The sequence below is a fragment of the Martes martes genome, assembly GCF_963455335.1.
Source record: "Martes martes genome assembly, chromosome: 10".
Taxonomy (NCBI): Eukaryota; Metazoa; Chordata; class Mammalia; order Carnivora; family Mustelidae; genus Martes; species Martes martes.
The window spans coordinates 49490841-49512841 of record NC_137898.1 but is presented as its reverse complement, the minus strand read 5'-3'; the positions used below and the strand labels follow the sequence as shown (position 1 = coordinate 49512841).

Genomic DNA, 22001 nt, shown 5'->3' with positions numbered 1-22001 from the left:
TCTTAGAGGATGACACCACGGAACCAGGGACCAGCCAGGTCCAGTGGTATCTCACGAGACACTAGCCCAGCATGGAGGGAGGGGAGAAAAGGGAGATGCAGCTCTCTCTCACTGACGCCACAGCTTGTGTGTTGGCTGTGGGAACCCCTGGGGTTCTAGGGTCAACTCTGGGGTCAAGTTCCTGGGCTTGGGAAGATAATGAAATGGACATTTGAAGTGTCTGAGAAAAATCACAAAGATGGCTGCTGCACGTATCTGCACGTGATTGGAACAAAGTATTTGGTATTAGATCAGGGGGGCTCGAGGAACAACCAAGTGTAGATACAGAAGAAATACATTTATTTTTGCCCACCAGAATTTAGGCAATATAAAAATATAAAAATTTGAACCTGCTACGGCCTGAGGGTTCAGGTTTCAGACTGCAAAGGTACAATGCCAGTGAGGACCTTCCTTCTGAGGACGTCTTGATGACCTCATCTATGACTTGCCTACTCCTCGGCTCCCGCCCAGAGCCCTCCCAGCAACTGTTATTTGGCCTCTCTCTGCTGGATTCAGGAAACATGTTTGACTGATCTCCATGCCCTGACCTACTGCTGAGCTGAGCTATGGATGAGACCAGGTTGAGAATATTTGAGTCTTGAATGTAGCAACTGGCAATAAATGTGACCTATTCACTCCCTCCACCCCTTATCCCAAGGGATCTGTTAAGTTTTAGCTCTTTGAACTTCTCTGCACCTTATCCTTATCTCACAAACCTATTTGCCAGGGCCCAGGCCTTCCCTCTTCACGGTATAATTGCCTTTACATGAAAACAAACTAACACTGTGTCTCAGTTTTTATGGGAAGCCACTAGAAGCTAGAAGAACCTGCCCCTGGATGGCCTCCATGTTTTCTTAAATTCTGGGTTCCCATGGGAAAAATTTCTTTCTATGCTCAGGATCAAAGGACAGTTTGTCTCTCTCCCTATAACCTAATGGAAGGTGGGAGAACTATCCATCAGGGGTCCGTTTCCACTTTAACTTCTAGGAGACTCTAGGATCAGAGATTTGCTCAACTTATATTTCTGGTTATCATGGCCCTTTTCTCTTCCTATTTATTGGTTGACTTTTGCCTTGCTGTTTTAATGGTTCAGCATGTCTATACCATGTATTTATTATAAATTGCATCAAACTCTTTTCAGATTGGGGTTAGAAATTGAGAAATAAGCAAACATCATGTTGGCCCTTATTATTTAAAAAAAAAAAAACAAAAAACACAAAACATATCTTTCCCCTTTGCCTTTGCAAATACTAAGTGGGTTGAATAGTGTCTCCTGAAAAATTTGTGTCTACCCAGAACCTATGAATGTAATCTTATTTGGAAATAGGATCATTGCAGGCAGAATTCAGATCTATAGATGAAATCGGTTGGGTTTGGGGTGAGCTCTAAATGCAATGACTGGTATATTCATAAAATAGAGGAGGGGGAGATTTGAACACACAGAGACATAGGGACGGGGGCCAAGATTGGAGTGATGCATTTACAAGCCAAGGAATGCCAGGAGCCACCAAAAGCTGGAAGAGGCAAGAAATATCCTCCTCTAGAGCCTTCTGAGGGAGCACAGTGTCACCAGCACCTTGATGCTGGGCTTCTGGGCTCCAGAACTGTGGGAGAATCAAATTCTGTTGTTGAAAGCCACTCGATGTGTGGCAATGGGTTATGGCAGCCCTTGGAAATGAAAACACTCAGCCACACAAAAAGCTGTATTCCTGGGGCACCTGGGTGGCTCAGTTGGTTAAAGTGGCTGCCTTCAGCTTGGGTCATGATCCCAGAGTCCTGGGATCAAGCCCCACGATGGGCTCCTTGTTTGGTGGGAAGCCTGCTTCTTCCTCTCCCTCTGCCTGCCGTTCTGCCTACTTGTGCTCTCTATCTCTGTGTCAAATAAATACGTAAAATATTGAATTAAAAAAAAAAAGCTATATTCCTGCCTGTGTGTGCGGCCACATGCACAACGCACAATCTCTTTTGTAGCCAAACCCGAAGAAGGGCCGTCAGCTCCCCACCGTCACTCAGCCTGTCTTTGGGCAAGAGGAAGCAGGGGTGGGTCTAGAGTTCCCGAACCCTGGGTGAGAAAGCATTGATGCTTTGCTGCAGGCCGACTTTCTGTTTGTTGATGAACAAACTGATTTTCGATCAAAGCAGACGGGATCCCAGAGTTGGCAGCTCTTCCTGCCTTCCAAAAGCTTGGGACCGAACGTGGGGAGGAAGAGGGTGGGAGACGCAGCTCTGGCTGGTACACAGCCTGGGGAGGACTCTGCACAGAAGGCAAGCAGGGAGGATGGCGGCACAGTGAGGGCATTTTAAAGCTGGGGTGGGAAGGCCCGGGCGTAAACAAGGCCAGCCACAGCAAGAGCTAATACTTAGCTGGTGCCTTTGCTGTGGGCTGAGCACCGATCAAAGTCTTTACGAAGACTAACTTATTTAATTCTCAAGGCAGCCACTGGGCAGGGTCGAAGGGGTCCAGCTCCCCGCCTACAGCTAGGATGCTGCAGACAAAAGGGGAAGTCAATAGGTAACAGATGTCCTTGTGGTTGAGCACAAGGTACTGGGACACCACCCCATTAAGGGCAGCTGGGGACACTCTTGGGGAAAACATGGGAGGTGGGTGTTGTAGCATCCACACTTCCTCCCTCTTCTTTGTCATTTCATCTTCAGTACGTGTCAGGTGTTGTCCTAAGCTCTCTGTATACAAACAGGAAGAAGACACAGACTTTGCCTGAAAGGAGAATCTGGAAGATCCAGACAAGTCAACGGTCTCTCTGCACACAGTGTGCAGAGAGGGAAGCTGAGGGAGAGCTGCCCTATGGGGCAGCCAGGATGGGGGGGCGGTGGGGGGGAAGGGAGGGTGAGCAGTCACGGAAGGCTTCCTGGAGTAGGTGATGCTCAAGGTGAATTTGGAAGGACTAGCAGGATGAGCTAAACTAGTATTACTCAAACTTGGCAGTCCCAAACCACCACCCAGAAAGTTTTTAACGGATTCTGGCACCACTAGGCATCTACTCATCAGAATCTCTAAGGATGAGACCCTGAAGCAGTATAATTAAAAAGCTCTTCAAGTCATTCCGATGCAGTTGGTCTGCAGATGCACTTTTAGGAGTTACTGACCAAAGGAGAAAGGAATGACACATACTGCCAGCAGATCCATTTGTTAATAAAGCATCCATGAGGCTTTCCTGAGCCCTGACCACATGCCTGCCTTGTGCAAGGCCTGCTGGCACAAAAGGGAAGAACACGATCTGTCCCCAGAAAGCCTCGAGTCTCAGGCGGTGGTTCCCAGCCCTGGATGGACATTAGAATCCCCGAAGAGCTTTCCAAAAATGATCCCTGGTCCCCTTCCAAACCAATTAAGTCATAATTTCCGGGGCTAGAGCACAAGGGATTTTAAAGTTCTGCCAGATTTGAGAGCCCCTGGTTTAATGAGAGAGAGAGAGAGAGAGAGAGAGAGAGAGAGAGACTTTTATACAACAGAACATTCCTTTACACAGCAATGATGCAATGACAGAGACATGCAGGCAAAGGGGGCATTTTCTCCCACTGAGGCTGAGTTCCTAGAGGAGGGATCACGGCGCTGAGGCTACCTGGGTGGAGGGAATGTGTGAAGGTGGAGGCTGGGGAAGAGGCCGAGGGCAGGGAATGCATGCAGAGAGGACAACATGAGCAAACGCACGGAGGGCAGAAACAGTGCAGAGCGGACTCTGGCGTTCTCTCTGGCTGTGCCGTCCGGGAACTCCGGGACAGGACGGGGGAAGGAGGCTAGAGGCGGCAGTGGAGAAATCACATCCAACAACAGGCTTAATGCCTGAACTTGTGCACCATGGAGAGTCCTTTAAAGATTTTAAGCAGGGCAATGACGTGGTCCCTGTGAGGTCCTTTGCTCATTTTTTGTTTTTCAAAGATAACTTTGGGTAGTACAGAGGATAGATTTGAAGGGGATAAGGCTTGAGCCAGGGAAACCAGCCCGAGGCTCTCACAGAGGAAGAGTCAAGGCTTGAACTCAGACGTGATGGGGTTGGGAAAGGACAGGATAAGCCTCAGTGATGGGCCTTGAGGGAAAGAAGGATCAAAGGAAGATGCCCAGTTTCAAGCTCGTGGATCTGGGCAGATAGATGGTGGTATCCCAAACCATGGTGGGGAGGGAGGACAGGAGCAGCTCTGGGGGGGAAGGATGTTCTCTGTTTTGGCAGACTCCATCTCAAGTGCTCAAGGGAGCAACCAGGAGATGTGCAGCTGTAGGTCTGAGGCTGAAGGCACAAGTCAGGGCTGCAGATCTTAGTTCGGAAGTCATCAACAGATACAAGCACCCAGGAACAGAAGAGGCCACCAGGAAGATGAGGTTTAATGAGAGCGGTTGGCCAAGGATGGATCCCTGGGTGCACGTAAGCATCCGAGGGAGGTGAGAGTTGCCCACAAGGAAATTAAGAGCCATCAGAGAAAGACGGGGGTGTACTGGGCTGTGGCATCATGGAGCCAAGTGAGTACAGAGTTTCAAGGGAAAGGTGGGATCTTGTAGCTTAAAGACTTTAAAATGACCATTAAGCAGTTAGGATGCTTTGTCACAAGCAGTTTGGGTGCAGTACTGAGACTTCAGAAGTGAATGGAAGAGGAAAGGTGTTGACCCTTTCCAGAAACCTGAGAAGAGGTAGGAGAGGGAATCTGGACAAAGCAGGGAACGTGGGGCGGGCGGGGGTTGGGTCAAGGGATAGACTTTTAGAAAACTGACCTCTTCCTTTTCCACCTGAGGCTTTATCCTGGACACTCCCACCCCTCATCTGCTTTTCTTGAGTTCACTCCCCTCTCCTCCCACCCATCTGACTGGGTTTGAACTACGCCTCTGAGGAGTCACGGATGCACCCTGAATTTCATCATTCTCCAATTACTTTTCTCACTTGGTTCTCTGCCATTCATTGGATTTACTGTCCATTTCCACATTCCATTTCTGGCAGCAGCAATGAGGGGAGAAGTCTAAAAGGTTTGCAGCTTTGGGGCACAGAGAGAAGGTGGTCGGAGTATGGACAGGACTCTGCTAAGGGACTGGGGATCTATGGTGTTTTATTGCTAGGTTCCTGGGGGACTTTCCAAGCGTTCTTAACGTTTTGCTATCAGAGGACACCCACAGAGGCACTCAGCATGCTCCCCAGAATACTGTGATCCAACGCCCACAGCCACAGATGGGTCCAGAAGGCACTGCTGTTTCCCTAGAAACACTCCCACTGTCAGGGATGCAATCCTGGGGCTGGTTCATCAGGGTTGCCCGCACCCTGGCTGGTACTTCTTGGCTCTTCATTCTTCTCTCTGCTGCTGAAATGTCACTGGTTGTGGGCGTATACCTCCCAAAGCAAGCCTCCTCCCCCATGATGGTGGTGGGGATGAGGAGCTGCCTAAAAGCCCCTGCCCATGGTCCAGCCTATTTTCTCAGTCACTCAGCCAGAGCAACATTAGCTGGGTGGAGAGATCGGGGAACAGGGCCTTGATACGGAAACTTCAGGCAAAAATCAACCATTTCCCTATTAGGAAGAAAGAACTAAAGCTTTTTAAAGGACTCCCAAAGGGAAAGATGGAGGTCATGTAGTCAACAGCTGTCTCAGAAAGACACTGCAACATAAGCAATGATCTTCAGGCAGGCAGGCTGGTGAGCAGGTGGGGATCCCGTGGCTGGCATCTGTTGGGTTCTCCCAACTCAGTGGTCCAAGGTCATTTCCATATGACACATGGCAAGGCTGAACAAATCTACTAGAGAAATATTGCTTTTTCTCGGGCACTCCATAAGTGTTAGTGACAAGAGGGATAGAGGACGGTGGCAGGCAACAATGAGATTCTGTGAAGGTTAGAAAGAGCCGAAAAGTGTCCAGAATAGTTCCCTTCTCCTCCTGAGGATCCTTGAGAGGGTGTATCCCCTCCCTAGGCATGTGGGTCAAGATATCTCAAAGCCATGTGGGCATCCCTTAGTGCTCTGGTCAAAGGTTCAATGGAGAAGTCTGAATCCAGTCTACAGGGAGATTAAGGTGCGTTTTGTGAATTCTGGTAATTTCTGGTATATTTATATAGCAGAGAAGCTGAGGACCTGGGAACATGAGGTAAACTTGGAACCATCTGCTCCAACATTCTCATTTATTTATTTATTTATTTTAAAGAGATTTTGTTTATTTATTTGAGAGAGAGAGAGAGGGAGAGAAAAAGCATGGGCAGGGGGTAGGGGCAGAGGGAAAAGGGAGAAGCAGACCCCTCACTGCATATGGAGACTGATGCGGGGCTCAATCCTAGGACCCTAAGACCATGACCTGAGATCATGACCTGAGCCAAAGTCACACACCCAACTGACTGGGTCACCCAGGCGCCCCCAACATTCTCACTTAAAATGAGGATACTGATGGGGCGCCTGGGTGAGACCGTCAGTTAAGCATCTATCTGACTCTTGGTTTTGTCTCAGATTGTGATGTCAGGGGTCATGGGATCGGGCCTGCATCGGGCTCTGCCCTCAGTGTGGAGTCTGCTTGGGTTTCTCTCTCCTTCTGCCCCTTCCCCACTGCTTGTGCTCTCTCTAAAATAAATAAATCACACACACACACACAAAATGAGGATACCGAAGTTGGGAGAGTCTTCCTTTAAGCATGCTGCCCAGGGACAGGCGTGGGGAGACACGGCTTAGTGCCTCACGGTCAGCCTCTTTTCTTCCACACGTGCTATCTTCTGGGGCTGAGAAGCTACTCTAGCACGGATCACAAGACACTGGTTGATCCATGGGAAGAAGGGTTTAGACCCATATTTTTTTGTTTTTGGTCCCCCCTCTGCAAACCCCGAAACCCCATCCCCACAAAGGCTTCCTACCTCCTGGGGTATGTTCCAGGCCATGTAGACATGGCTTTTAAACTCGTCCATCCAGACTTCAGCCACCCTAAGGGCATTCCTGCGGACGTGGGCCGTGAGGTCCTCGGTGTAGGGCTTGTGGGCTCGCTCGATGTGGGCAATCCGGGAGCAAGGCAGGACCTCCACGCTGCCACCACACTGCCACACCTGTAGGGGACACAAGAGTCACTCATCAGTGCCCAGACCGGACTCCAAGCCACTAAACCAGACCAGCCTGAGCACGGACAGCTCCAGCTCTCTCCACCTTGTCTCTCAGACCATGGTCGGCAAAGGCAGTGAGCTCTCCCTTATTTCTACTCCTCTAGCAGGAAGATGATTGAGTCTGTTTGTATCTTGTTGCTTGTTGCCATGGATTTACCAGCAAAGAATTAATGTGCTTTCTCTTCCCATTCCTTCTACTGTGCAAAGAAGAGATTAAACATTTTTGTGAACAAAGATCTGGATTCTCTTTGCCCCTGGTGGAGAAGTTAACAAAAATCTTCAGAATAGTCTCTGCTGCTGTGCTTGACATTGAAGAAGCAGCAGAGAGAGACAGCATCAGAGGGGGAGAGATACAAAGAAGGGAATCATGCAAAGCTTCTCATTGACCTCAGTGACTAAGAGCTTGGACTAGATGTAATTGGATTTAAAAGAAAATAGAGAAAAATGATCTTCTATTCTAAGTGTCGAGGGACAGTGTCTTAGAGGTCTTTCCATGATCATTCCAGCTACTCTGAATTTTGAATGTTCTGGAACATGCGTGTCCTTTTGTGCCCTTAGGCTTTTGCCCATTCTATGTGTCATTTTAGAATGCCACTCCTTCTCCAGCTGAAAAAATATAATCTCTCAAGATCTTGGCCCTATGACCTCCCTGTTGTGGGGTCTTTGTGCACTTCCTGGGGGCAGAGCCAACTGCTCCCTCCTCTGGCCTCCAAAGCTCTTGCTCTCATGACTTCCTGCTTACCTGTGAGTCTCCCTCTCTTCCTCACTCCGTGCTCCCAGATGGAAGAACAGTATCTCACTTAGTTCTTGTCTCCAGCACCTAACAAAAGGCCTGGTACATAAAAGTACTTTGTAAGTCCTTATTGAATAAATATATGGCTGATGGTGTTTAATCACTCAATCAATAAGTGATCAATGCTTAATAAATGTGGGATAAATCTGAAACACTGGGCCAGAGCTGATGAATGAGGCTTCTGGGGGAACACGATCATCATCTCTGGGTGGACAGCAGAGGTCTCTTGTCAGATACTGTCAGCTGGACAATTTGGTAAAGAATGTTCACACTTATAACATGTATCCATCAACGACCACAGGACTTCATCCAAGATAAAGTCAGCTTTGTTTTCTCTTTCTGTTTTTTATTCAAGTATAGTTAGCATACAGTGTCATGTTAGTTTCAGGTGTGCACTGTAATGATTCAACAATTCTATAAATTTCTCAGTGTTCATCAAGATAAGTGTACTCTAAGGTCACCTCTGGATTTTGCTTAATTGCCCCCGGAGTTAGGAAGAGAATGCCTTCTCTTCTGCCCGTCTCTTTCACACCAGTTGGCTGGTCGCTCTGGGTGGTCAGAGTTGGAAGGCAACTGATCATCTTTCTATTTTTTGAGCTTGTCTTGCATTTAGTGTAATATTTAGAGCCAATGGAAAGGAAACAAGCATTCCCACTGGGTGTCTGCCGTGTGCCAGGTAGTGGACTGTGCCTGCGGGCAGGTGGCACAGTGTGATGGTTATGAAGAGAGGACGTGGAACCAGACTACTTGGATTTAAATCCTGGCCCTGTTTCATGCTAGCTGCATGACCTTGGGTGAGTCACTCGATCTTGCTGTGTTTCAGTTCCCTCCTCTCAAATGGGGATTATAATAGCGCCTCTCTCATGAGGCTACCGAGGAGATTAAAGTGATTATATACAGAGTGCTTAGGAAAATGCCTGGGACATAAGAAGCATGCCATCAGCTCAGCTGTTATTATACAAATTATATTCAGCAGGATCTTCAGAATAACCCTGTGAGGCAGTCGTTAACGTCTCCAGTTCCAAATGGGGAAACTGAGACTAAAGGCTATCCCTTGGCCAAGGCCACACAGCTGGTACTGAAGGGAAAAGGATCCGTTTGAGCCCCGCAGAAGTTCACCGAAGAGAGGAAGCCACGGAAGACCCCAGGCCGTGCACGTTCACGTCCATGACCTATTCCTTCTGGGGATCTTGCTGACTTCCAAGTCACTTGGCTCAGATTGGCAATGAGAGCCTGTGAATGCTGTGAATATGTTATTGACAACACAAAGAGTCGGGGTAATTATTCTTTGCAACTGGAACGGAGGCTATCACTTGGCGTATTTCAGCAACACAGCACAGAACATGACTCGTAACAAAGCTCTTTTATTACAAGACCTGTTTCTCAAAGAGCCGGTTCACCACTTCACGTTAGAGTGGGCACCTCGGCCGTGGTTCTGATCAGAAGGGTGGCGGCCACACGTCCCATCCACCCTGAGTGCACAGTCAAAGGAGTGGTGTGATCTCAGTGGCGGGATCTCGAACTCACTCCTGTTTTCCTTCATGATGGCCATGGCCCTTGTCCAGACCACTGTCATGGCTCATGTGGACCCTGCAACAGCCTGCGAACAACTGACCTCCCTCCTGCCTTCCTCCTCTGGTCTCTTCTCCTCCCAGCAGCCAGAGCGATCTCTGGAAGGTATAAAGGGGATCACACCCCCCTGTACCCTACCAGCATGGCCCCGAGGCTCCTGGGGCCTGTCCTTGCCCAGCCCCCCCAGCCCAGGGCTTGCTTCCCCATGCACTCCATGTCACAGTCATGCTGACCGTTCTCACTCCCTCCAGCATGCTGGGCTTCTGCACACACAATTACATACTCCACCCCTGCCCAGGGTCTCCTTCAGACATGGGCCAAACGGTGCCCAGGACAGATCACGGGTTTCCCGCAGAGGTGGGTCTGGCCTGGGCTGGGGAGGACATAGTATTTGAAAACACCACATTGGAGCCAGTGAGGATTAATTTCAAATATTGTGCTTCTGGCCCCTGCTGCTGCGCCACCTTTGGCAGGCGACTTCTCTGCCTGAGCCTCAATGTTGTCCTGGGGAAGAGGGGGATGTGTTCCTGTGTTCAACCCTGGGTCTGCTTCAGTCTGAGCACCGGCAGTCAAGGGGGTAGGGGCAGGACACCTGAGCCCGTTCTGTCCCTGCTGTGCACCTGCTGAGGGGCGACTTTGGGCCACTTAACCTCTTCTCTATGAAACACGCACAGCAGAAGTTATTTCCGCACAGGGCTGTGGGCTCAGGAAGCCCCCGTGTATGCTATTATTTTCTAAAAACCTTATAATTGCTGCTCTTTGGCTCTCTTGGACATCCACCTTCTGGGAAAAATATAACTGCAGAGGACTCCCATGTCTGGCTGAAGTCCACCAGACAAGAGACAGGCTGCCTTCCAGAGTGACCGGCTCAGTGTGGAGTGGTGCACCAGGCTCCTCCCCAGAGACCGAGAGCCCTTGTTAACCTAGAGGTCATCCCCACTCCTCCCTCCTGTGCAAAGGAACTTATTGATGGAGAAGATGATGGCATCTGTCTAGAACGCAGCCTTTGGGTTCCCAGTGGTCTCTGGGGACAGGAGCAGAAGCTATAGACCCAGCAGGTTTGGCCCGCCACCTCTGGACCCTGCCCAACGACACTGAGATAAACAAGAGGAGGCCCGAGTTCTCTGATCCCTAGATGATGAGCGGCTCTGGGGACCAATGACTTGATGCACAGAGATTCTCAAGTCTTCCCTACAGGGGATCTCAGAGACCCTCTCATGGATGGTAGGCAAAGAATAGGAAAGAAAATCACTGGCATTTGGACCTTGTGGAAGATGATATCATGAAACTTCCGTGGAGGCGTGGGTGGGACAGGGGATGAGGAAAGGAGTGAAGGGGAGCTGTGCCTGGGACACGTCACAGTTGGCAGAAGGTAGAAAGACCCAAACCAGAAGGAGGCTACAGACAGGAAGGATGATGCCAGAGAAGCAGGGCTTCTGGATGGAGGCCAAAGACGTGGGAGACAGTGATGGCTTAGCCTTGCAAGTTCCAGTGGGTGAGGGTGCCAAGGGAGGGAGGGCCGGGAAGGTGGGCACCAAAGACATGGCCCAGAAATGAAGGTCAAGGGTTAGTAACCAAGAAAGCCGATGAGGTCACCTCATCAGGAAGCACCTACAAGATAGAGAGCTTGATTTTTACATGGGGGACATGTGAGCCTGGCTTGGTAGAACAAGTGAGGCCCAAGCTCAGTCCCACGGGCACTGGGGACACCAGACACACGTCAGCCCTGGATGAAGGCTGGATCTTGTGGCTCCTGGATGGGCACTGGGAAATAGATTTCTTGATCACATCAAATTCTCTCCTGTCTCTGTGCCTTTGCTCCTGATGTTTCCATCTTTCTGGAACAATCCCCCCCCTCCACCACCACTTGTCATCCAGCTCAAATATTACCTTCTCTGACCACCCATTAGCTTCCCCTCGGAATACTTACGGAGCCCCACCCTTTGTCTCAGTAACACTTACACACAACACTTCCATTTAGGTATTTACTCTTTCCATGTCTTTCTCCTGCATCCTGCTAGACTACAAGCTCCAGGAAGACAAGGATCACATTGCATACACCAGCCCCAGGCATTTAGTATACATTCAATAGCTGTTACTTCACTGAGTGATTCCTGCAATCCAAGAGTCCCAGGTTTTCACGGACTATAGAAAGGCAGTTTTAACTCGCTCAGCTGGATCCCCTAATAAAGGCCATAAACATAAAATGTGGCCAGATTTTACCAAACACAATGACTCCCTTCAAATCCAAGCGGTTTTTCAGCAAAGCTCTGACATTTAAGTGCACGCTGCTGTAACTGGAGAGAGTCACTTTGGCTGCAGAGCTTAAATTAACGTTGTAAAACCTGGCGAGTCATCAAATGAGCATGGTGGAAAGCAGGCCGCTTCATCTTGTGGAACCCTGAACTCCCTGTAGAGAGAGCCCTCAACCTGGCCAGTGCCTGCATACACCCGCAGAGGAGTCCCTGGGCTTTCTCCCAGATGGGGCCAAGAACCGGAAGTAGACGAAGTAGATGGTAAACAGCAGTCACCCGGTGTGGAGGAAAGTCTCACTCAGCCCTTCCCAGAGAGCCCTAATCCTATTATTGTTTCCAGAAAGGCTTGGAGCATCCACATGGGAACCATCGGGTAAGGCAGGTCTTGGGGGCTGATGGAGAGGGTTTGAATCCTGCCTCTTGTCACACATTAGCCTTTGACTTGAACCTTTGACATCTTTGGATGTCAGTGGCCTTTTTGTTGGGGATAGTGATGCCCTGGCAGGTTTAAGCGAGATGTTCTATGAAAAACTCCCACTAGCAAAGACAGGCATGTTGTGGGTTCTTAGGGAAGGTCAGATTCCTTTCCCTTTCCAGGACTGGGAGCTGCTCGTACAAGGTCAGGTCAAAAGATCTGCATTTATGTTCTGTTTGCCCCTTAGATAAACAAGCCCATTTCCCTCCTAAGCTTCAAGTTTCTTCTAGCTGCCAAATGGAGGAACTGAACTCAATGAGGTTATCGATTCCATCTACTTCTACCATTCTGTGATTCTGTTTCCTTGCCGGTTTGAGACATGACTGGCAGAGTTATAAATCAGAAGTTGTAAAACAGGGACACACTGGAGGCAAAGCAACAGGGAACAGTTTGACCCTTTCTCTCACACAGAGACTCCTGATCACTCTGTAGTCTATGTCAAGGACAGCAAATAACACTTCCATGTTCAATCCATTTGCTTGTTAATGTCCTTCTGAAGCACTGTGTTGAGAAGGATTCTGAGGCTCTGAATCCTTCTGAGAAGTATTCTCTGGGCTCCATGGAAAAGGATGCCACAATTCATTAGCAATGCTTACGGTAGGCAAGGAATTGGGAGTGGTGGCATCTCAGCCTTGAACTTCAGAGCCATGAACCCCGGGTTCCTACATCCTGTCCAGCTTTTTATCTCCTCATGACTTTTAATGATCTCTTTGCTCTTGGAAAAATGTTCCCAGTCTTCCTTTAGCCTAGAAAGCCTCTTTTCTGCTCTCCATCCATCCAAAGCCAGCCGGGACCAGCTCCTCCAAACTCCTGAAACACATGATTTGTACCACTCATGGGGTCCGTTTTTCTTGGCTCTCGTTGTTAATTATCTTTTTATGTGTAACTGTCTCGCCTAAGTTGGCTGTGAAATGCTGAGACAGAGTAGAAAGCCAAACCAGGCAGGCTGGGGGAAGGAAGACAAGGAGGATGGAGGTTTAGACCAAGGCCTGGGAATAGCTGGCAGAAGACCAGAAACTCATTTGCAGGGTGGTGGTGGGGTCAGAAATGCAGGCGAACAAAGATGCCGACCAGGGCCGCTGACTAGGGCCACGCAGGGCTCCTTCCCAGGCATCCTTCCGTTCTGTGTTTGGGGCCCCTTGCTCACCTCACCCTAGGTTCAGTCCTGCATGGGGGTGAGAAGGGAAGAGGGGTCAGGTCCAGGCCAAGCTAAGACAAACGCCAGAAGCCAGCAACAAGCCGAGGTCAAGGGCATGAAGCAGAAGAGAAACCGGGAAGGAGACAAATGTAAGCCAACCTTCCTCCAACATGGGTCTCGTTCCCATACTTGCCACATTCAGTCTCCAGAGAAAGATCACGTTCCTTGGCAGGATTTGCAAGTCTTCTGAGACCCGGTCCCTCCTGTTTGCTGCAGCTTCTTCTGCCATCCTCTGCTATCCTGTTATACCCACTTCTCTTAGTTTCTAGGGCAGATGTAGGATCCCTATACTCGCATTTCTGCCCTGCACCCCATACCAATCCATTCACTGGAATTCTTCCCCCATGATACATTTATTTCCCTAGTAATTCCTACTGACTCTTCCTGGCGGCCCTAAATTTGGGTAAATGTCTCTGCTGTGTGTTGCCTACCACCTGTCCTTCCTGGGGCACAGCACTTCTGATAGTTGTGTGCACGTGTACAATGAAAGACATACGATATAAGGAACAACGGTTCACCTACTGCTCCGCTAAAGAAACAGGTCCTTAGCAGTAACTCAGAAAACTGTGTGCTCTTCCTCACCCCCAAAGGAAACCCATTACCCTGAATATTTTTAATTTTCTTGCCATCAACCTACATTACCTATGTGGTTTTACCTGTCTTTGGATGCTACATACATGAAAGCATATTGTCTGCATTCCGTGACATGTTCCTTGGTCCATTTATCCTCATCGCCAGAGTATTCCATTGTGTAAAGATGCAGCGGTTTCCTGACGCACCCTCTTGTGGGTCGGCCGTCTGGTTGTTTCCAGGATAATGGAGAATGCTCCATGGGACAATTTCTACATGTCTCTTGGTGCCCAAGAGTGAGCACCTCTCCGTGCTCCACCCCAGTGGAGCACATTGTGGACACATTCAACTTTCCCCAGGAAGAGGAACTCTTCCAAAGCGAGCACACCACATTCTGCTCCCACCAGCGCAAATGAGCTCTCATGTGGCTTCACAGTCTCGTCAACATTTGGCATTGTCCAACTTTCTAATTCTTGCCAATCCAATGGGTGTGAAATTCACTTTCACTATAGCTTTCATTTGTAACTCCTTGGTTTTCAGTGAGCAGGAGCTTTAATCTGTTTCTAGGCCTGCAACACCAGCCCTCCAGAGAAGAGCCATGGCCACCTTGCTCTCATGAAGGAATCTCTATGCCTCCAGAGGCCCTGGCACATGGTGGGTGCTTGACAAACACTTACATCATGAACGTGGGATCAAGAGTTGGGCCTTAGTTCTTTTTTTTTTTTTTTTTAAAGATTTTATTTATTTGTCAGAGAGAGAGAGAGAGAGAGAGCGCACAGGCAGACAGAGTGGCAGAGGGAGAAGCAGGCTCCCCGCAGAGCAAGGAGCCCAATGTGGGACTCGATCCCAGGACGCTGGGATCATGACCTGAGCCGAAGGCAGCCGCTTAACCAACTGAGCCACCCAGGCGTCCCTGGGCCTTAGTTCTGAATGATCTCCAGTGTACTTTCCTTGGTGCTCTTCCAGGTTTCCGAGGGTAGATATTTCATTATTTTTAAGTGTAAGAAAACATTCTTAAAGTCTCACAATGCTTATTCTTCCATCAGACCCCACAGAAAAAATACTCTGGGGGCACAGCTTCCCCAAGCCCCCTCTTGCAGTAAACACTGTCCAAGAGTCCTCTGGACAGAGCTGCTTGGGAAAAAATGATGCTTTTTCTTGGAAGGTGTCCCTGAAGGGGTCTGATTTGGGGTCAGTCCTAAGAAGCACTTGAAGCAGTTTCCCTGTTTGAAAGGGATTTTTCATAACTATCAGAAAGCAGCAGGAGGATTCATCTGGCAGAATTCCAAAAAGAGACCAGCTGGGCTGGAAGGTCTGGAAGCATTTCATGAAGAAGACGTTAAAAGGCTGTTTTGCAGGGACTTGAGATTTGCTGCAATAACTTCTTACCTACAGGAAACCCAGGGCAGTGATGGCTCCAGGCTCTGCAAACTAACCCATCACACACAGGGGACTCTGCTTCTCCTCAGACCCCAGTGCTCTGACTACAAAGACCGGGGACCTAGGAGTTCACTTCCCCCATGGGGAATTTTGTGAGGATTGCTTTGCAAACATATGGTCCTTGAGATTAGCAGGCATCTTTTCATGGTGCCAACCAAGTAGAGTTTATTCATGGCTACCGCAGATCTCATACCAGCCAACAGGCCTGATTAATATCGCCCCACACTCAAGCTAGGTTGGATTTATGACAAAAAGGAAGAAGTCAGGCCTGAACATACTGAGGATGGCAAAGAGGAGCCAGGAGTAGGGTGGTTTTCAAGGGTGTGGTAGACTACTACGGCTTGTTAAATATCTCCGTGCTCCCTCTACATCTCGCATCCTCCCTTCCAGTCAGGAAGAATCATGTGAGCAGTTTAGTCCAAAGAGGTGGTCCAAGGAGACAGTCACTTCCTGGCCAAGGTCGGTAAGGATCCAGTGTGGGAAGTTCATGAGCACTTTGACCTCTCTCCTTCCCAATCTGCTGCACACTAAAGGCAATATGACCGTGAAGTTCAAAGATGGGGAACCCCCTGAGGGAAGCAGGCTGAGTCACCACTCAGAGAATGGCTGCCCAGGATGGCCTCCCACCCTTCAGGAGGCTAATGTGAGCAGGAAATAAACTGGTTCTGGGTTGAGCCTCTGGGACTTGGGGGCTACTGGCACAGCTCTGATTAACACAAGTTGCCAAAGAGGCAAAGTGACCAGAGAGGCTTGGACACTGCAGCATTGACAATCAGGGGTTCAGTCTATTGGCGGGGACTTCGTAGCAGAGAGTTCCAGGTAAGGGGAGAGACTGTTCAGAAGGGACAAGTCCCCTTCCCAAGTCCATGTGTTGAATCCAGTCAGAGCAGGACCCAACCGAATGCTGAGGGTACAGAGAGTACATTTAGTCCCAGGGGCTGAGAGAAGGAGCTACCAGGAGAAGGCAGGTGTTAGGACCCTTGCAAAACAGGTTGTGGTTGAGAGTCTGCTTCGTGCTCAGAACCAGAGCAGAGGTCAGAAAACTGAGAGAGAAGCCAGGAGGGCAGAAGAGGAAGGGGCTTGGAGTCATGCATACTCAGGGTTGCTCAGAAGGCTAGGTAGTAGCCCTGTGGCCGCTCCCCTAATTCTGGAGTGAGCCTGGTGAGCCCAGGCATGCTGCCACAACCCAGCCTTGGTCAGGTTCTCATGCACGAGGCTGGGAAGGCTAGCTAATTCCAGTCCAGGCATTTCTATAGAACCAAAACTATAGAAGCCCCATGCTCAGAGAGAGAAGTATTGGCTAAGTTCCAAATCGGGGTCCCCCTGACACGTGTGCTGTCTACTCTAATCGAGTCTTTGTTTTGAGCTAAGATCTCTGGCCCCATTACCATCACTGATGCTGCCAGAGAATAACAATAAGCTTGAATGTCACAGGGACTCGGGGAGCAATTTTCTGAAATCCAAATGAAACCCTTCTCGTTGCTAGCCCGAGAGTCATTTTTATCAGATAAGTTGGCCCATCCATTTACTCCGGAGTGTTCAGTGCCCTCTCTGGTGGGTTAAGTTCTTTTGAATTGCTGTGAGCATCTTCTCCTTGTGGACGTATTCAGAAAAGCCCGCTCTATCCAGCTGCTATTCAAAGCTGATCCCCTGGACTATGTTTAATTTATACTTTGCTATATGAAGATGAACCACTTACTCATTTAAAGTGTTTCTTTTTTTATGTCTTTAATCAGTGGCTGTTTCTTTCCTCTCTCAGAAGTTTAATCTAATCAGAAACAAATCCCACACATATGAATGGCTCATTAGCACGTCCCAATCAAATTCGAATTGACGGTCCCTATCAAATGCCCCCTCAAAAAGGTGACGCCCGTCCAAAGGATGACTCTTTGGACCACTGTCCAGAGTATAGCCCATGGTAAGTCAGGAGGGTCCTTTCTGAAATGCAGGACAACCAGGAAGCCCTGGATGAAAGGATACACTCTGTCACCACTATCCACCCAACCCCAGACATCAGGGGCCACAGGATTCAGTGACGTATGTGTCACTGAGATGGCAGAGGTGGGCAAGTTTGACTTTTCAGCAGACCTGGGGCACAGACATCAGAGGAAGCTATGTGTCTGGCCCAAGCATCACCCTCATATTTGGCCTGGTAGGACCCCGAAGGTTACCATTCAGATGATAAAAAGGAATCTGAGATACCAAACATTCTCTCACTCAGAAATGGCATTTGTACTAAGCAGCTTTCCTCTTACTCCATTGGAATTCAGATTAAAAAAGCTGGTGTGCTGGGTCTTCGCTTAAAGAGATTTGCCCTTTTCATACACATCAAAATGAATTGTCAGCTTGGGTATGATCTCTGAAAGGTACCTACAGCAAATTCACATTAAAAATGGGATTTATAAAGGAGATCAGCATTGCAGTAGGGAACTGAACGAGACCTAACAGATTACCTCCCATCATCTCCCAGGTGAGCAAAGTGAGGTTCAAGGTCAGGTGATAATTTAGAAGCTGAGTAGGAAATGTATCCAAGCCCTGGGCCTCTTGAGACGGGAGGTCCCTGTGGTTCAGAGCACAGGCTCTGGGGTTAAACAGTGTTGGTGTCAAAGCCTACATTTCTCATTTGCTGGACTGGTGACTTTAGGCAATTCATTCCCCCTTCTAACATTCCATTTCCTTGTCTGTGAAATGGAGGCAAAAAATGACACATTGCAAAAATAGTTGTGAGAATTACATGAGCTACATTCCTCTGAGCTCAAGATTTATATATCCAACTGCCTACATGTCACCTCCACTTGTGTGTCTCTCAAGCATTGCGAGCTTGCCTGTGCAAAACCGTGTTCTCCATTTCCTTCCCTGCCTCCCCATCTGCCCCCCGTCTTCCTGCCGTCCACCTGATAGCCCAAGTCTAAAACCTACATCAACAATCATGTAATTCATCCATAATTACATCCTCTTTCTCCCCCCTCTACATCCAATAATACATTGGCAAATGCAGTCCGTTCTACCACCTAAGTATAGCTTCAGTTTAATCATGTCTCCCAAGCTGCGGAGTCAACAGCCTGGTCCCAGCCGCCGTTATCTATGCGTGGACAAGTCTATCAACAGCCTCCTAAAAAGTCTCCTTGCTTCAACCCTTGCCACCCTGCAATCCACCTTCTAAAACTGTAAGTCAGATCATGTCGCTTCTGTGCTTTAATTCAATTCAACAATCACTCACTGAGCACTCCCTATGTGCCAGGCTCCGTTGTACGAGAGGACTTTCTGGAACTTACACTCTGTTTTGTGCTGTAGCACTTGCTAGGGACTGAACTGTGTCCCCCCTCCACCAAATTCCTATGCTGAAGGCCCAACTCCTCCATGTGACTCTACTGAAATAGAGCCTTAAAGGAGGTGATTAAGTTAAATGAAGCCATAAGAGTGGAGCCCTGATCAGACAGAACTACATCCTTATTAGAAGACAAAGAGACACTAGAGCTCGCTCTCTACCATGTAAGGACACAGCGAGAAGGTGGTTGTATACAAGCCAGGAGGAGAGGTCTTACTAGAACCTGACCATGCAAGGACCCTGATTTCAGACTTCTAGCTTCCAGAGCTGGGAAAAAACAAATTTCCATCGTTCGAGGCACCTCATCTATGTATTTTGTTAGGGCAGCCCGAGTTGGCTAATACAGCATTTACTAAAATTCTACAAAAGATTTAATTTCTTTCTTTGACAGAGAGCACAAGCAGGGGGAGTGACAGAGGGAGAGGGAGAAGGAAGATTCCTCCCCTGGGCAGGGAGCACAATGTGGGATTCGATCCCAAGACCCTGGGATCATGACGTGAACTAAAGTCAGTTGCTTGCCCAACTGAGCCACACAGGTGCCCTGAAATCTCTAACTATATATTTATTCTTTGTTTTCTTTCATCAGCTGTCTGCACCATTATGCCATTAGCTCAAAGAGGGCAGGGGCTACCTTCACTTTTTAAACATTATATGCTCAATGTTACATATGTAATGTTAAGCATTGTATGCCCAAGGTCACCTATAACAGGCACCTAACAAATGGGGTCAAAAGAAAGAATTGCATTAAATGTACACATCAGATTATAAATTGAGTGACCATGTGTCCTGGTTTGCCCATGGTAGTATTGGTTGATGTCTAATGTTCCAGTGTGATTATCGGGAGTACTTCCTTTCACTCTCAAAAATGTTCTGGTTGGGATAATAAATTGTAATTTATGTATATATTTATTATTTGTTTATATATGCCATATATATAGGGCACAGAAGTGCTGAAAGCCAGAAAAACTGTCTTGAAATCATTACTAATGTTTAATCTCCCCTTCTTCATGATTTCTTTACAGAACTACAATCCAGTGCAGTGGAAATGCCACAGGCTATAAAGACGTTGATGAGCAGCATCTGAACAGGCGTTAGGAATGATATGGGGCACACAGCATTCAGCACTCAACCACCTGCAGGGGGCTGCGCCAGGCAAGGACAGGGACTGGGGCCTGTCCCTTGGACTTTTCCAAACTAGACAGACAGCACACACACGGAGAGAGACAGGGCCTAATGGGAACAATTGTTATTTCCTGGGGTAGTTGACACCAGGGGTTAACTATTTTCAGGATCGACTTCATGTTCAGGTAATCTTTGCTTGATAGAAAAACTTGTGGGTAGAGGTAATTTCTGTTATCAGTCACCCACAAGCACCGGGAAATTATATTTATTAGTATTCTACTTCTTGCATCTCTTTACAAAGTAAAGAGCATTATCTTTTTTTTTTTTTTTTTTTTTTTTTTGAGAAAGAGTTTGGGTGGGGGATGCGGTTGCAGAGGGAGATGGAGAGAGAGAATCTCGAGCAGATTCCCTGCTCAGTGCAGAGCCCGATGCAGCTCAAGCCGGGGCTCCACAGAGGATTCAATCCCCTGACCCTGCAGTCATAACCTGAGCAGTAATCAAGCGTCTGCCGCTTAACCGACTGAGCCGCCCAGGTGGCAGGAGCATCTGTAATGGGAGTAGGTGTCTCTGGACTCCCCCTCTGCAGTTTCAGATTTACGAATATCAGGTCTTGTCGAGAAAAAAACCACAACAGTGTCTAGAAGAGGAGGACAAGCCAAAAGGAGGGGGAGGGGAAGGAGGAGGAGAAGGAGAGAAGGGAGGAGGGAGCCCCTGCTTGCTGTCTGTCACTCTACGGGACTGACGGTGGCCTTGCTGAGCGGTCCCTTCCTGGAAAAGGAGAGCTACAATGTAATGGCGGCAAGAGGCTACCTTACAGCATCTGATACAAAACAGCAGGCAGCCTCAGCTAAAGAAAAAAATAAAACATAAAACAAGAACAGAGAGAGAGAGAGAATGAATGAAAATGAATGACTCTCCTAAGTTTTAACGTACATTGCTGGCTCCCAGGGTTTTTTTTGCTTTGTTTTGTTTTTTGTGTGGTTTTTTTTTTTTTTTTGCTTTTATTTTTCTTGTTTCCTCCAAATCAGGAAATTAAACCCTGATACATTACTATTACCTAATCCACAGTCTATAATAAAATTTCATTAATTATACCAATAATGGTCTTTATAGCTCTTTTCCTCCTTGGCCCCAACTTTTTAGGAAGGTAAAAATTTCCTTCAGTTTGACTCTCAAAACCCTCTATCAATTGTTACCTCTTCTGGGCATCTTATGAATCTTCTTCTATGGCTCCCTCATTGAACACAATTAAAAAAATATAAGTGTGAAGACCCTTCCAGAGTAAAATCGTCCACGGGCACTCTCCCTTTCCTGCTCCCCACCATTTCTAGCTAATTGCTTCATTATGTACTTTTTTAATTGCTTTGTTCTTTAGGGATTAATTTTGCACTTATCTTTACTAACCGTAAAACTTTTACAGTGTACTGTTAAACTGCGTCTGTTCTGCGGCTGCTCTGTAACTGCAGAGTTACTCGTGGCTAGTGCGCTCATGATAATGCGTTGGGGCAAAAAAAGCCTTCCCCCGATGTTTCTAGATGCCGGGCATCTGAGCAAGGCAGAGTAACTGGCTCTGGGCTGCTGGGGGCAGCGAGCTTCCCTCATGTATGAAGATCACAAGCAGGGAAGACCCCAAATCCTGGGGTTTAGACCTGCTAGGTCCCAGGTTGCTTGGGTCTCAGGGCCCTGGGCATTTTAGGCCCCCTGGGTTCCAGGAGGCCACACCTAGTGGCCCACAGCCCCGCACAGCAGGGCTAGCTAGAGCTGACCACCTAGAAGGAAAGGAAATTTTCAACCACTCTCTTAAGGTCAAGTCTGTGCTTTCCCAGGGTCCTGGCACTCGGCCTCTGCCTACAAGTAGACACTAGGTCAACCTCTCCCTCTATTCATGGTCAAATATAATCTCTAACCTCCCCATCTCCTATCAGTTTCCAACCACTTCCTCCTCAGCCCTTTGAAATCTGTCTCCTAGAGCCAGCCTTGACCCACCTGTCCCCTCCAGGGCCACCTTCCAGCTGCATCCATATGCCTTCTCTGCTTACATTCTCATAGTACAGACTGGGGATTTAGAGGCATTGGCATCAGACAGAACCACGTTCAAATACAAGCTCCGCCACCCTTTCTCTGTGGGACCTAGGCAAGTGAAT

At 48.3% G+C, this 22001-nt stretch overlaps 1 protein-coding gene across 1 annotated transcript in view; it reads right to left on the bottom strand.

The window, feature by feature from the left end:
• Nucleotides 1-22001, bottom strand: part of GALNT18 (polypeptide N-acetylgalactosaminyltransferase 18) — a 341676-nt gene that overhangs the window by 51112 nt on the left and 268563 nt on the right. Inside the window, exon 7 of the mRNA XM_080816994.1 lies at nucleotides 6865-7050. Within this exon, the coding sequence (XP_080673120.1) occupies nucleotides 6865-7050 (186 nt within the window). The remainder of the gene's footprint in view (nucleotides 1-6864; nucleotides 7051-22001) is intronic.